The sequence below is a fragment of the Hydra viridissima genome, unplaced genomic scaffold (genome assembly GCF_058129835.1).
Source record: "Hydra viridissima isolate aposymbiotic clone 2 unplaced genomic scaffold, HvirCarnegie_v1 scaffold_2, whole genome shotgun sequence".
NCBI classification, from domain to species: Eukaryota; Metazoa; Cnidaria; class Hydrozoa; order Anthoathecata; family Hydridae; genus Hydra; species Hydra viridissima.
This window is the reverse complement of record NW_028324301.1, coordinates 3,674,815-3,690,151: the sequence shown is the minus strand read 5'-3', so window position 1 is coordinate 3,690,151 and position 15,337 is coordinate 3,674,815. Positions and strand designations below refer to the sequence as shown.

The following is a 15,337-nucleotide window of genomic DNA, read 5'->3' as shown; positions in this document are numbered from 1 at the left end:
CGACGGCGTAATATTCATTCCACATGTTATTGTTTTCCATTAGGATTCAAATGATTAAATGCAAAATATTTTCTTACAGCCAACTGTATACTGGGTCCTTAGATCCATCTTCATACGCTCGTGTATTTTTAAAAACTGGTTTCTAAAAGTAAATATTTTAACTAAACCCGAATGTTGCTGGGTCTGATGACAAAATCTATTACCCTGGATAAATAAAATCATGTAGTTTTAGACCTAAGTAATTCTGAGCATTTTCATAGACTTAAAACTCGTTTTCTATTTCTCTCTAAGTGATATAAAAGAGAGCTAATAAGATCATCCTCTAATCTTTCCATACTTTAAAAACTTTGACCTGGCAGTGCTCTGAATTTTTCTCCTACGTAGTTCTCATCATCACTCATTTCATTCATCATGGTTTTATCAACAAAAATTGAATGAGAGTAACAACCTTAACGCTTCCGAGATAATTTCTTCATTACCGTCCCTTTACTGTTATGAAACATCTCGAACTTCTTTAGTCGAATTTTTATCTCAAGTTTATAAAATCTTTAACTAATAATATTTATAAATTTGAAATTAAAACCTGTTACAAAATAACAGTAACAACGTTCTGCTCGTCAAGAAATATCTGGCCGACTGCTTACGCAGCTGCCCTGAGCATGTATTACGCCAATTTTTCACATCTGGAATGAAGAGTATTTTCTGAATTTTGAAATTAATACAGTATTGTGAGAAAGTTAAGAACCACCAAAAAAACAAATCATAATTTACTTTTATTTTTAAATTTTTATTTAACCGAATGTATTTTTCTGGTAAAAAGATAATAACATATTTTAGAAAATAGACAAACAAAATAAATAATAATAATAATGATAAAAACTTTTAAACAAATAAAAAATATAGTTAAAGTTTTATAGGTAATTTTTATTTAAAAAAATTGTGAAAAAGTTAATAACCGCAGAACAAAAAACGGTAATTTTTACCTAATACCGCGTAATTCTACCATGAATTTTTAAGCACTCATTTACACGATTTGGCATTGAGTCTATTAAGTTCTCTAAAACATGTTTGGGAACATTTCCAAGTATTGATGGTAAAATAGTGCGCAACTCCAAAAGGCTCGTTCGTACTTTCTTGGCAATCTCTCTATCAAACCAACTCCAAAGATTTTCAATGCAACTTAGATCTGGGCTATTTGTTGGTCAAGTTAGACGCTCAATATTTTTGCTTTCGAACCATTCAGAGACAATTTTAGCCCTGTGACATTGTGCATTGTCTTGCTGAAAAATGAACGGAACGCTTTGCTCAAGTGCATCAATTGACGGTAACAAGTTGTTATTTAAAATATCGACGTAATAAATATAGTTGAGTTGACCATCAAATAATATAAACATACCGAGACAATAATATGTCAGGCTGCACCAAATTCCAACCTTGTTTTGTTCTTTGAACGATATAATCGAAATTATATTTTTCTGAAGGCTGCCTGCGAATCATTATTCAGTTTTTTCGGTTTTAAACCTCAATATTCATTTCATTACTTAACATTACTGTCCTCCATTTTTGTTTAGACCATTCTTTAACGCTTTGACAAAATTCTTTTTGCTTTTTTGTATGTTGTTTGGTAAGTCGCGATTTTAGAACAGCTTTTTTCCATAACATATTGTTAGTTAATAGTTTCCTACGCACAAGTGATGCCGATGCTTGACGTTCATTTGAAAGCTTCGATTCAGTTCTTAATTCATGGGATGGGATGGTTCTATTTTTCTTTGCCAACCTAATTAAAAGGCGATCATAATTGGGTGTCGTCGAACGCGGTCTTCCAGAGCGATGCCAATCAACGTAAGATTTTGTCTCTATGTATCTTTTGATGATTGTTAGCACCGAACTATGTAATCTCTTTATCATTTTTCCAATTTCACGAGCGGATTTACCTTCTAAATAGTTAATGCACCACTTTTACACGATCTTCATAGGTAATAGCTTTTCTGCTCATTTTTTTCAAAAGAAAAGAATTTTTTTGCTTGTTTGAAATTAAATACTATTTTAAAAAAATTAATTTTTTTCAAATACTTCTATTGGTTTTTTGGTAATGGACTCAGGTCATTAATAGAATATTTAAACAAAAAAGGTAAAAAATAAATTAAAAAAAGACTCCGCCGCATTTAGCACAAAAAATTCTTTGTGGTTCTTAACTTTTTCACATAAAAGATATAAAAAAAAATTAACACATAATATTTAATCCTTATTTTTATAGGTTCTATTAATTAATTTTAATAAAAAAAAAAGAAAATCCAATTTTTTTTCATGTTCTATTAAATATGTTTTAAAAAAGAGACTATTTTATTATCTTTAGAATAAAAATTAATTAAATTTATTTGAAAAAAATATTTTTTTTTATTTAGTGGTTCTTAACTTTTTCACAGTGCTGTATTTGTCTCCCAATCGATTTACATTTAATACTTGGTGTGATTGATAGATTATTTAGCAATTTTCGATGAGATTCTTCACTTTTTAAACCTTTCTCAGGTCGAAACTTTATGAGGGGGAGTTAAATGGTAACGATTGACGCGTGCTTCTTAAGCATGTGGATAAGCGATAAAATTCTTTTAAGATCTAAGGGGTAGCCATTATGGCAATGGCCAGATAGTTTAAGTTTAACGGCAGCCACGTTAGTTATGGGTTTTTTTGCTCCAGGAATATCCCTAAAAAATTGTCTGCCGTAATTTACTGATTTTGGCTATAGAGATTCCTGCCATGGCCACAACGGTTCTTATTATACGTTACCGACGTTTTATTCAATCAATAAATGCTGTGAAAAAAAATATTAAAGTATCGATCTTTTATCGAAGTTTCAACCGTGAAAATAAATTTTGGCCACACAGTTGCAAATTCCTGGATCCGCGCCTGTATATATATATATATATATATATATATATATATATATATATATATATATATATATATATATATATACACACATTTATATGGCATTTTTATGTTTCATGGCACGTATTTCATAGTACGCTTTTTAAAATACTAGAGTTAAAGTTGTAACAATCCAAGGTAAATGTGTATTTATTCAGATGTTCACAAAAATTTGATGCAGACTAATATTTAACATTTCTAAGGTTTCATATAAACCCGTTTTTGTTAGTTAAATTCTAAAATTATTGGATAAATATTTTTTCAAATTACCTGAAAAAAAATTCCTTTAGAAAAAACACAGGCAATCAAGACCATCAACACAGCTGTATGCCTGTGTATACAAATGCAGAGTTCGCTTATGAAGGTTAATATTTTAGAATCATTCTCAGATGAAATAAAGGAAGAACATCCTAAGATGGACAAGTTCTTCACTTTTGTTGTGATCCTTGCATGCATGGCTGGATATGCACAATCCACTCGCGACTGGAGAGCCCAACGTTTAGATCGGTTTCAGCAGCAATATAATAATAGTAAAGCCGATTTAATATTTTTGATTGATGTGTCAGGAAGTCTAAGTGATCACGGATTTAATGCAGAACGAGAGTTCGTATCTTCTCTCTTGAGCAAAATCAGTGTGCAACCATCTGCAGCTCGAATTGCCGTTATAACTTTTGGTCAAAATATAAAGGAAGACATTGACTATATAGATTATGGGTACTTAGATAAAAATAAATGTACATTTAATGAAGAGTTTAAGCGTGTTGTCCATCGTAAAGAAGGAGCAACTAATATCAATGGTGCATTACAAAAAGCAAAAGCCTTACTTGACAGTGCTCAAAGCAACAAGTTTAAACGAAATCATGTGAACACAGTGGCTGTCTTACTCACTGATGGTGGCTGGAACTACGGTGGCAGTCCATATGGTACTGCTAAAGACTTACGAGATGGTCTTCACTATGTTGAAATATTTTCAATTGGCGTTGGGCGTTACCTCGATAGAAATCAGTTAAAAAACATTGCTGGCAAAGAGGATAACGTTATAATTGCTCAAGACTTTTCTGACTTTAGTGGGCTTGCTACAACTATAAGAGGAGGTAAAGGCTTTATTCCTCTTTGCTTTTACGAAAACGCTCTTTACTTTTGACTTTTTTTCGTATTTACAATTGCGCCCATAATACCTTTCGTTGGAAAACGTTCTTTTTACCTTTTCACCAAAAAATAAAGTTTTTGATAATTTTTTGCTATTTAAGCTTCATAACTAAAACGTTACTAAGTCCCTTAGTAACTTAAGAAAATGTTTGGTATTAAAATTAAAACATGATGATCACCATTTTTTGGCTGAATTTCGCTGCAGCCATTTAATCTTAAATTAAGATTTCAAAATGGTTTAGAAATGATTTAGATAATATTACTACTTGTTATTATTTTCGCTTGCAATTAATCGACCCTTTCCTTGTTAAAAGAAGCTCAAAATTGATTGAATGGTTCACAGTTAATTTATGCTAACTTATTTTCATTCAACTTGTGTCGTTAATAATTAGACAAATATTTAACAAAAACAAATGTTCAATTTGCAACTGAGTTTTTACTTTTTAACAATCAAGGGAAAGAAAAAAAAGAATTTAGTTTTATCAATTTAATGAACCTGTTTTACTTTTCCAATATCAATAAATAATAAATTTTGTCTGAATTAGAACCTTTAAGGTAACGAGGGGCAACTTTGACATATGTGAACAATTTTGATTAGAACAAGATTAGAAAAAGATATTTTCAAATGATTTGTTTTATTGATCACTCTACATCCTGGAACTCTTCAACTACGTTATCTATTTTTATCTCTTTAATAAATATCCTCAAAAGTCAATGGTTACTCCCAATATGCTGGATTAAGAGCAGCGTATACGGAGCAACATTAACTTTTTGGATTGGCCAAACAATATAAAGTTTTTTTGCATTAATGCAACAAAAAAAGAAAATACTTAAAATTATGTAGAACATTGTAAACACTATTCTCAAACTATTTATTACAATCAATAAATTTTAAACAACTAAAATTTAAAAAATCAAATCAAACGAGCAAATATATGCCAATAGGTTTTAATGAAGTTGCAGTTTTTTTTAGTTACACAGTTCGTTAATTTACTAAAGTTTTTGTTTATTTTTCCTTATTTTTTTGGATTTTTCACTAGAATGTTTTTCAATTACCGAATCTAAACCTTAGTCCTAATTTTGTTTTTTTTTACGAAGTCTAAGGCTGTGGACTTCTCAGTCTCTGCTTAAATCCGGGCCTACATATACAGGATAAGACTGCCCTGGGATATCCTGTTTAAAATATTTATAGGACAGAATACATTTCCAGCTACAATATTGATATTTCAGGAAAAATTCGAAGCATGAAAATGATTAAGTATCATAATGAATTAGCCTTAATTTTGACACGGAAGTAATTTTGCTGAAATATAAGAAAAGGTTTTGGTATATAGTTTATTAATTAAATGAATTTATAAGGTTTGTTAACTTTTACATTAAGTATATCTAGAGCTGTTAAGTTACAATAAAGTTAATATTAAATAAATAACAGAGGTGAAGTTGATGTAAGTTTTAAGCCAACATATTAGTTGATATTCTTATTAAACAAACAATCAACCACCTGCCCAGCAAACACACAACGAATTTATTCTAAGGAGAATGTCCGTAATTACTTACCACAATGTCAAAGTCACCCTGCAATACGTTATACTGTTTCTTTTTGGTAAATAAAAATACAAACTTCTGAATATACAAATTTCTGAGATGAATTTTAAGGTTATTGAAACTTAACTTTTTTTTTATTTTTATATTGCCTTTTCATTGATTCATTGAAACTGAAATGTGGGCTCCTCAAGCCAATCTAAAAAAAAGTTCAGTAATAAATAATTTTCAGCAGAAAGATTTATTGCTTTAAGCATGTGAAGTACAATCTGCTCTAGTTTTTTCAATCTTTTAATTTAAAAATATACAAGTTAATGCAAATGTAGAACAGAAACTCCTGTCATGCCCAGACAAAATTGAAATTTGGTTCCCCAGGAGCAATGTTAATATTAAAAAAGGCGTGTAAAACTAATATTGCATAATATATGCTGTATAATAATACATTTCTTAATATTACTGGTGTTGAGTGATACACAAGTATTGCTAAATTTTCCAATACTTTATTTAGATGCTGCTTTGTTAAAAAGCTAAATGACTGAAAACTTAAAATTATGAAACGAAGACTTTAATTATTTAAACCAGAAAAACAGCGAAAATGTAACGATTCAACCAAAATCACAATTAAAATCACAATTAAAATCACAAATGCAGTTGTTATATACAATTTCAATATCATGAAACTTCAACATTAAAGCCTACAATGTTTTCAAATTTAGAGACTGATAACAAAATCAAAGTGAACCTACTTATTTTCCATAAAAAAAAAGCATATTCTGTTGATAACTGTAGATTGCACCTTGCAGAACAGGTATTTCAATTAATCACCACGCACGCACGCACGCACGCACGCACGCACGCACGCACGCACGCACGCACACACACACATGGAACTTAGAAAATAAAAAAAAAAGTAGAATTTAAGTGTCATTTCTATAATTGCATATTAAAAAAAAGCAAGGAGATGTTAAAAAATTTTAAAGTAGCAAATTCTGTGAGTTTAGAGTGTGAACACATTAAAGTTTCTCTAGAATGCAAAGTTTTTGCTTATTTTATTTGGCTCAATAATTTTGTGAAACTAGATGCTGTGTGAGTGATGATTCTCTTTTGTCTTTGTGTAAGTTTTTGGCTTTGTCTCTTTTTTCTAAACTTTAAGTCACTTTAGATTTCTTAAAACAAATAGTGATTTTTCTGGAGAATCTTATAGGAGATTTTAGCAATAAAATCATTTTTGTCTATAAGAAGAAATTAGCTGTTGGAGTATTTAATATGTTTATTTGATTTTTTGAAGTCAAAATAATTAATTAGCCAAAAAGATAACATCACCTCTTTTGTTGTCATCTATTCCTTAGTAGCTTTGAAGTTTACTGATAGAAATCAATAGAAATCTTATGGTAGGCATTTGTTAGATCTACTTTGGACTTTAGTTTCTTTCATTGTTTTTATTAAAGTATTTCACAAGTTTAAAAAAAATTCCGTGGAAAATCACATTACTGAAAAAAAAGTTGAGTTTCATCAGTATTAGTTGGGTTGCTTTTTGCATTAAGAACAGCCCAGTAATGTCTTTGCATGGAGTCAACAAGTTTAATGAGGACTACAATATCTTGTTTCAGATTTTGTCAATGTAAAAATTTGTGTTTGTCAATGCAAAAAAACTGTTTTTGTCTGATGAATTTAAGTTGCTGATCCAAATTGCCCCAAATGAATTTAAGTTGTTGATCCAATTGCCCACTTAGTTAAAGATCTTCAGTGAAAATAAATTCAGTGAAAGATATTAAGGAAAACCTTATTCGGATAATATAATTTTATTTAAAACCAATAGTTTTTTGGCTGGTCACAAACAATGATTTTTCTAATAATTCTATCTTCTTTTTTTGTGTGTGTGTGTTTCAGGTATATATATATATATATATATATATATATATATATATATATATATATATATATATATATATATATATATATATTATATATATATATATATATATTTATATATATATATATATATATATATATATATATATATATATATATATATATATATATATATATATATATATATATATATATATATATACCTGAAAACATAATACTGTAAAAAAATAAGAGGACAACATAAAAAAACTGAAACAACTTATTTTTTAAAGATTTGTTTGAGTTTGATATTTTTTAAAAAATGTTTTTTTTAATTTTTATAGATCAAATTGAGAGTTTATATCAAACTGTTGATGTATCTCGCTGTGGCATAACCTGTGATGTAAATGCTCGTTGTTCATGTGGAACAATAAGTGGTATATACACTTGTGCTTGTTTGCATGGTTTTTATGGGTCAGGGAGCCCGGGTAGATGCTATGGTAAAGTGTTTTTAATTTTTTCTTAACTTAATTTGTATAGTTAAGATTTTAATCTGTGCTGTTAATGAATATTAAGTTGTATTATTTGTAGTTTAATAAATGAAGTACTTGATTTCTTTTCCAAAGCTTGAACTACATTTATAAAAGGGGAGATCAGGTCTAGTTGCAACAGAGCAGCTATAGGGCAAGATGCTTATCTGAAATTGTTAAATAATTTAATCGCTGAAAACTAATCTAGAAAAAAGTTTCATAAATTTGGAAATTTTTTGAAGTTGTTTCTCTTTCATATTGAGTTATAAAAAAAATTATAAAGAATTAAAAAAACTGTTTTAATTTAGTTTTAATAGTTATTAAAATAATAATTAAATGTGGCAATATTTTTATTTAAATTCACTTAGATAATAAAAAAATTTAATTTTTCTATTATCTTAGTGCATTTGAACAAAAATATAGCAGGATGTGAAAAACAATGAAAAGTATTTTTTCAATAGAAAAGATAAAATAGCTGTAATTAAAAAAAAAACAAATTAATTTCTCATATATTATGCTCAAAATGATAATGAAGTTAGTTGGTAAGCAACTAGTTTGTAATTTTAGAATGTCCACTTGGAACATATAAAAAGTATCCTTCACCAGATCCTTGTGTACCTTGTCCAAAATTTTCAACATCCCGCAAAACTGGATCTACTTCACCTGCAGATTGTGTATGTTTTCCAGGTTATACTGGCCACCCAGAAGTTGGGTTACCATGTGTTCGTAAGTACCTTTTTTAAACTGTTTATTCTTAAGATACTTTTAAGTTTTTTTTCACATTTTAAAAAACTATTATTTAAATTGGATACATAAAAACATTTACAAAATAAAATATCCTTAAAGTTTAATTGTGTGGTGTTCAATGTAAATGAAATTAATATCATAATATAAAGAGCACAAAATTGTTTATTAGGTTTATGTAAAACTTGATAGCTTTATACAACTATTGTATAAGTTATTAAAAAAGTACCTTTACAGTTCTGAAACCACTTTTCTCAGCTTTTTCCTTCAAAATCTTTATTTGAGTATTAAATATAAAATTCTTGTCACATTTTTTATTGGCACTTTCTCTTGAACAATTTTCAGAATCGACTTTGGTTAGGTAAAGCTGGTACATTTCTTTTTTATTGGGCATTTGTGCATAATGTAAGCTTGAACTAGATAATATCATGATTTTGTTTCAGTTTGTTTACAATTGGAGCTACATGTTTCAAATGATTGTGGCAAGAAACATACAGTCATGTTTCTTGCTACAATCTTTGAGGTAAACATTCTTGTTTATTGCTCCAGAGGTGATGTCATTTTCAAAAACTTGAGCTTAAAGGCTGCTAAATGTTCAGTAATGTTTGATCAGATAATGCAAATTGTTGTAAACCTAAAATCAGCATGTTTCAATACTTGCTAAGATAAGTATTTAATTGTTGACTTTCAGTTTTAATTATTTAAGGGAAAATGGATAATTTTATCAGCATCAAATTCACAGCGTTTTTGTCTTCATGATGAATGTGATTGCAGTTATAATTCAACAATTAGTGCAGTTATAATTGCATTAGTAGTACCTGAAAATTCTTAAAAAAATGATATTAGTAATAAAACTAGTGATAATTTAGTGGTTTAAACACAAGAGCTCCTTGAACAACAAAATTAAATCTTATGCACACCTTAATGATAAATAACTTTTTTTTATTTATACTTTAAATTTCAAAATTATTTCATTAAAAATTTGCTTTTTTATGACAGGTCATGTTAATATATTATTACAAAATGATTTATACAACTTAATGATGTTTTCAGTTTAGTGTTAAAATTTGATGAAGTTCTTAAAAAACATTATTTTTAGCAAAAGAATGCCAAAAGCTATCCTCAAACTTAGTAAATGGTCAAGTAACATCGTGTGGAACCCTATATTCTGAAACTTGCTTATTTTCTTGCAATCCTAACTATCATATTGCAAATGAAGCTGCCACAGTTACAACAAGAAAATTAACATGCACATTGGATGGTCGATGGGACAAACCTGTTCCTTTATGCGTCTGTATGTAAACTTTCTTATGATTAAATTTTAGTATTAGTTTTTATTCTCTACTAAGTATTAGTTTATATTATCTATTTTATCTAAATTATGTCTTAATCTGTTATTATTTTTTAAATAGAAATATTTATTGATATCTTATTAATGGTGAACTGAAAAGTATTGAGTTTTAAACAAAATATATTAATTGTTTAGTATTTATATAAAATATATCAAGTAACAATTGTTTAAGCATAGTTAAAGTTTAAACTACTATTACTTTTAGGTATATGAGTTCATATATATTTAGTTTGTAACTAAGTTTAAACTAAGATATTCTTAATTGTAGAGTAAAGTTTAACTTCTTTTACAGCTATTGAGTGTGCAAACCCCCATGACCCTCCTATGATGGAAGTAAAATGTAATGGGATAACTGTTGGCAGTCATTGTACATTTAAATGTAAACCAGGTTATGTTTTAGAAGGTGCAAATGAGCGTAAATGCAGAAGTAATGGACTTTGGACACACGAAATGCCGTATTGTAGAAGTATACCCTTATGATTTTAGAGGGACCTCATTTTGATGCATTTGTAAAAACTAAAATTAAATTTTGCTATTTTTTGTTTAAACTTAACATATTCTTTTTTACTTACTTTTTGGTTGTTTCAGTTATAACATGCCCACCATTGCGAAAGATTGACAATGTCAACATAAATCCTCTAAAATGTTTAAGCGAGCCAACAAATTTCAATGATGCATGTACATCTTCATGCAAACCAGGATTTAAATATGTGTCTGGTGATCAAACTAGAGTTTGCTTACATGATGGAACATGGAGTGGAAAAGAGCTTCTTTGTTTAGGTGCTTCTTTTTTATTGATTTAAAAGTTTTTAAAAAAATTTATGTTTCTAGTGCTGTTTTATCATTATTGTTTGTACAAGGTTTTGAAAATAATATTGTAAGTTCCTGATGTTAAAGCTTATCTTTCTAAAATTATTGAAAAAGCTATAAGTAGTCTTATAGGGTTAAAGTTCTTTAACTAATATTACTGTTATATTTGAAACAGATAAGACTCCTCCTTCTATCAGATGTCCTGAACCAGTTCTTGCTGAATCCGAACCTGGTAGAGCATATAAAGAAATTAGTTTTTCACTTCCATCTGTTATTGATAATTCAATATCAGGAAGTGATGATATAACTGTTACTCAATCACCAACATCAATAATCTCTCCACATGAGTTCCCTATTGGTACAACTCTTATAACATTTACTGCTGTGGATGCTGCAGGAAACTCTGATACTTGCACTTTTCGTGTTCAGATAATTGGTGGGTTTTTTTCAAAACAATATTTTTTTCACCAAATTAGTTTTTTTAAATAGCTTTAGTTTTTCTAGATTTTCTGCAATAATAATCATAGTCATATTCATATTGCATTTACAGTAATGTTAAATTAACAGTAAACTAGTATTGTTAATTCCAAAAAACCAAAAAACATACAAAAAATGTTTATTAAAAAAGAGGTCCAAAAAAGATTAATTCTTTCCTCAAACCAACCTGTAATTATATCGACTTCGAATTTCTTGTATTTGTTTATTTTTCATAAAAAGTTGTATAAAAATATCAATGCTGAGGAGTTTAATCAAATTTAAGAACTTTAAGAAGATTTAAATTTTAAGATACAAATGAATAAAAAGAAGATTTAAATCTTAGAATAGAAATAGGTCAAAGTAAACTGACAAAGTGACAGAAACTAAGTATTATAACATGCTCCAGTTTTAGAAAGATTGGAGAATAATACCAAGTAGAATATAAATCTTTAAATGTGTTTCAGAAATATTTTTTAAGTTAAAAACATGAAAGATATTCAACATTCTGGTAATGGAAGGCTAAAACAACCACCAACACAAATAATAGTCATATATTTTAAAGTACAAGAAAAAAAAAAGGTTAGTTGTTATGATCTTACAGAAAACTTCTGTGAAAAGCATGGCAAATGTACTTCAAGTAAAGTAAGAAATAATTTACTTTAAAAAAAAAACAAAAAACCTTAGCAGCTGTTAAAAAAAAAAGCAGTGCAAACTAACTCAGAAGTTTATGATTTTGTGAGGAGTTGTAATTCGATATATCCTATATCAAAATATCATGCTAAAACATAATTTAAATAAAATTGTGTTTTAGTATGATATTTTGATATGAGATATTGAATTTAGTATGATATTTTGATATGAGATATTGAATCACAATTTCTCTTTTATATAAAAATACGAATATTTATTTGCTTATCATTTGTTGAAAAAATCTTCATTGTTTCATTCAAATCTGCTTTTTAAAACTTCAATTTATAACTTTAAATAAATAATAAGTAAATTTTACTGCACCTATTTTTCCAGAAAATTTGAAATATCAATTAAGAATGTGAATTGTGTCTGTGAGCAATTAGAGATAATCAATATTGCAGGTTTAAGTTTAAACTTTGAAATTGTAAAAGATATAAAAGTTGATTAAAAGTAAATTATGAGTGTAATATTTGGGTAGCCTTTAAAATCAACAATTGGTTTGCTTTGACATGGTTGAAACCCCAAACTTTGAAATGTGCATTATTGTTAAATCCTAAACTTTTTGATTATTACTTTTTTTTTGTTTATAAGTAGTTTTTATGAATAAAATACCAGTTAAAAGTTTTCATGTACAAAATGTTAAATTATTTATGTTTTAAATTAGTTAAATATTTTTATGTACCACATTTAATGCTCATAATTTTCTGTAAATGGTTCACTATAATCGTCTGTGAATGTTTGATTGTAACCTTCTATAAACAATATTTTGCAACTTTCTTTGAAAATTTAAGCATGTTTTTAAGTTTTTAACTATAAATTTCCTTTGATAAACTTGATTTAAAAAAATTGAAGATTATTTTCCAGTCTATATTTTTACTTTAAATGATTTTTAGATAGAGAACCACCAGTTTTTACATACTGCCCTGAAGATATTCTTGATACAACAACTTCTGCTATTGATACATATAAAGATGTTAGTTGGAATATTCCAAAATTTTCAGATAATTCAGGCTCTGTAAATCTCACCTACTCTTCACATGTGATGCCTCATAGGTTTCCTGTTGGTCCGACTCAACTGATACAATATGATATAGAAGATTCCTCAAATAATCGTGCAACTTGCGAGTTTTTCATAAAAGTTGAATGTATGGTGTGTTTTGCTTGTTGAATAGTTATTCTATATTTATTCTGACTTAACTTATAAAGATTTTAGTTCAAGGTTGTTGTTTCCTTTACTTTTCTATACTGCTTCCTTTATTTAGCTAAAACTTGCCCAAAGCGGGATCCCCCTATAAATGGTGCAATAGGATGCCAGTATGTTGGTGGAATAGGCCATATGTGTTCTGCAAATTGTCAAAACCCTTATACATTTAATGGACCACTAGCAGCATTTTATGTTTGCACTATGAGTGGAACTTGGAATACCATTCCTCCAGCACTACATGGTTCAATGTGGCCAGATTGTACTGGTTAGTTAATGAGCAATACTTCTGATTATAAACCTAAAAATTAAAAATAAGATTTTTTTTTTATAAATATTATGTTTTTTTTTTCTTATAAATTTTATAGCCATGCAACCTCAAGAAGGCATGGGACAAAAAATGAAATTTTTCTACTACAGCGGGAATTGCCATGATAGTTATGAAGCTCGATCTAGAATTGCTGATAACTTTGTTAAACTACTGGATAGAGTCATGCGTGATGAAGGGGGCTGTGCAAATGCTGCTAATGCTCGTGTATGTCAATCAGAAAATGTTGAAATAACTTGTGGAAAAGTTGAAATGGTTAATGGAAGAAGAAAAAGAAGCTTACAAGTATATTTCTATTTTGTTAAATATTTTCTTTTTCTTGTGTGTCTATATATATATGTATGTATATGTATATGTATATATATATATATATATATATATATATATATATATATATATATATATATATATATATATATATATATATATATATATATATATATATATATATATATATATATATATATATATATATTGTGAGGCGGGTGTTTTTTTGTTTACATATATAATTTTATCGTTTAATTATTGTGAGTCGGGGTTTCTTTACGGGGAATGGGGTTTAATGGTTTGTATTTACGGAGGATAGGGGTATGGATGTTGGGATGCCTCTTTTGGTTCTGTGTAATGGTAGCACTCTGACTTGTGCTATAATACGTACTTACTTTTCTTGGCGCGTGATATATTTCTTTATGATTAACAAATCTTTTCCGTTATTAACAAATAATATATTCTCCACTTTAAACTATGTAAAAAAAACTGTTTCTTACTAATTCTTCTGTTCCTTCTTTTATCGTTTATCATGTAACCAACTATAAATTTCCCTATCCTAAATGCCCTCCCGTATATCCCTTATGTCTATAATTTGTCTTCCCTTACTTAAACAATTTTCGTAACTTTCTCAAAGCCTTCTCGTAACCTATCTCTTAGATTCTTTCTCCTCTTCTCTCCACTTCTTCCCTTTCGCTGCTCCTCCAACTCCCTCTTTCTTCAACCCCCCCTTTTCTCTTTTCGGGTTTCTCGTTTTTATATTTGTTGCTTTGTTTTTGGGCGTTGGCGTCTTTTCATTTTCGTTAGATAGCGTGTAAAATATTAATGGTTGATTACGGGTGTTTTGATTGTTGTGAATAGCATCTTGGTTAGTTAGGTTTAGCTTCCTCACATAGCTTCGTTATTCGATAAAAATCGTCCCTTGATTTTTCTTTTAGCTCGGTGGAAAAAGGGGAAGGGTGGGGTAATAGTATTGTGTGTTCTTTCTTAACGACACATTAGTGGTGAGTTGACGTTAGTGTAGGACAGTGGGAAGGTAGTGGGTTGTTTGGAAAATGGGAGTACGGTGAAAAGTAATTATCGATTGTCTTTGTTTACATAATGTTTTCTCGGTTTGGGAAGGGAATTTATTAAGGTTACTTTCTTTTGGTTCACTTGGTAGGTATGCGATTTGAAAGTGTTACGAGACGGCTGTTTGTAACGAAAAACGTTGTTCACGAAGTTGAAGTTTTCATTCAGGCTCGCAATAGTTTAACTGACTTCCTCTTTCTTTTGTAAACCTTCTTTAGCCATTGTAGGTTACGTTTAAATATTAAAACCCAATTATAAATTATATACAATTATAGACTTGCCGCATCAGTCTTTATAAAACTAATAAAGCATTCACATAAACATAAATAAATGAAAAAAATTTAAAATGTCACATCAAACAAATCGCTATTTAAAAGTGTAACACTAAAATAACAAGT

The 15,337-nt window shown here is 28.6% G+C and overlaps 1 protein-coding gene across 2 annotated transcripts in view; it reads left to right on the top strand.

Annotated features, from left to right (window-relative positions):
• Positions 1 to 3,268: 3,268 nt before the first annotated feature.
• Positions 3,269 to 15,337, top strand: part of LOC145181286 (sushi, von Willebrand factor type A, EGF and pentraxin domain-containing protein 1-like) — a 33,723-nt gene continuing 21,654 nt past the window's right edge. Inside the window, exons 1-10 of one of the 2 annotated variants that reach the window (XM_090078406.1) lie at positions 3,269 to 4,022; positions 7,815 to 7,970; positions 8,568 to 8,726; positions 9,844 to 10,038; positions 10,388 to 10,561; positions 10,684 to 10,875; positions 11,081 to 11,341; positions 12,966 to 13,217; positions 13,335 to 13,541; positions 13,642 to 13,886. In XM_090078406.1, the coding sequence (XP_089934532.1) occupies positions 3,272 to 4,022; positions 7,815 to 7,970; positions 8,568 to 8,726; positions 9,844 to 10,038; positions 10,388 to 10,561; positions 10,684 to 10,875; positions 11,081 to 11,341; positions 12,966 to 13,217; positions 13,335 to 13,541; positions 13,642 to 13,886 (2,592 nt within the window). In that variant the 5' untranslated portion in view covers positions 3,269 to 3,271. Of the gene's footprint in view, positions 4,023 to 6,445; positions 6,734 to 7,814; positions 7,971 to 8,567; positions 8,727 to 9,843; positions 10,039 to 10,387; positions 10,562 to 10,683; positions 10,876 to 11,080; positions 11,342 to 12,965; positions 13,218 to 13,334; positions 13,542 to 13,641; positions 13,887 to 15,337 lie in introns of those variants that run through there. The other variant, XM_090078407.1, reaches the window with a different exon arrangement.